The sequence below is a fragment of the Loa loa genome, assembly GCF_000183805.2.
Source record: "Loa loa unplaced genomic scaffold supercont3.1836, whole genome shotgun sequence".
NCBI lineage: Eukaryota > Metazoa > Nematoda > Chromadorea > Rhabditida > Onchocercidae > Loa > Loa loa.
In genome coordinates this window covers 963-1663 of record NW_018110015.1, presented here as the reverse complement: position 1 = coordinate 1663, position 701 = coordinate 963, and the positions used below count along the sequence as shown (strand labels likewise).

The following is a 701-nucleotide window of genomic DNA, read 5'->3' as shown; positions in this document are numbered from 1 at the left end:
AATAATAATAATAATAATAATAATAATAATAATAATAATAATAATAATAATAATAATAATAATAATAATAATAATAATAATAATAATAATAATAATAATAATAATAATAATAATAATAATAATATAATAATAATAATAATAATAATAATAATAATAATAATAATAATAATAGTATTAGAATTCGTAATGGTTGAAGAAAAAATGCAAAAGTTTAGTGTTAATTCATTAAACAATTGCCTAGTTAAATGTATTCCTAATTAGTTATTTGTTTTAATTAGTGAAACTTGACATGTGTGTAATTTATCGTTAGTTATAGGATAATATAAACAATTTATTTTGCAGATGGTCGAATGTGATGTGTTCAATTCATTAGATGCACCAATTCAACGTGTGACAGGTGTGGATATTCCAATGCCATATTCAGAAGCTGTTGAAGCATATTCGATGCCAAAAGGTGATCATGTTGTAAAAGCAGCTAAGAGAATTTTGAATATTTCGTAAAAATTATGTAATAATAATAATTAGTTTTTGAAATTTGAATCAGGAAAGGTAATTTAATAATGATAATACGACTACATATTGTTACGCTAATAAACAAATTAAATAAATTTTCTGGACAAATTTTTAAATTATTTAAAGAATAAAAACGACAACAATTCCTCACTTCTCTTCAATTTTATTAAAATTTTTTGCTAATTATT

The 701-nt window shown here is 19.5% G+C and overlaps 1 protein-coding gene across 1 annotated transcript; it reads left to right on the top strand.

The window, feature by feature from the left end:
- Positions 1-342: 342 nt before the first annotated feature.
- LOAG_15350 (pyruvate dehydrogenase) lies at positions 343-501 on the top strand (the record flags this gene model as incomplete). The annotated part of the gene is made up of 1 exon (XM_003150841.2): positions 343-501. The coding sequence occupies one exon, from the start codon at positions 343-345 to the stop codon at positions 499-501; it is 159 nt and encodes a 52-aa protein (XP_003150889.2).
- Between the last annotated feature and the right edge of the window lie 200 nt (positions 502-701).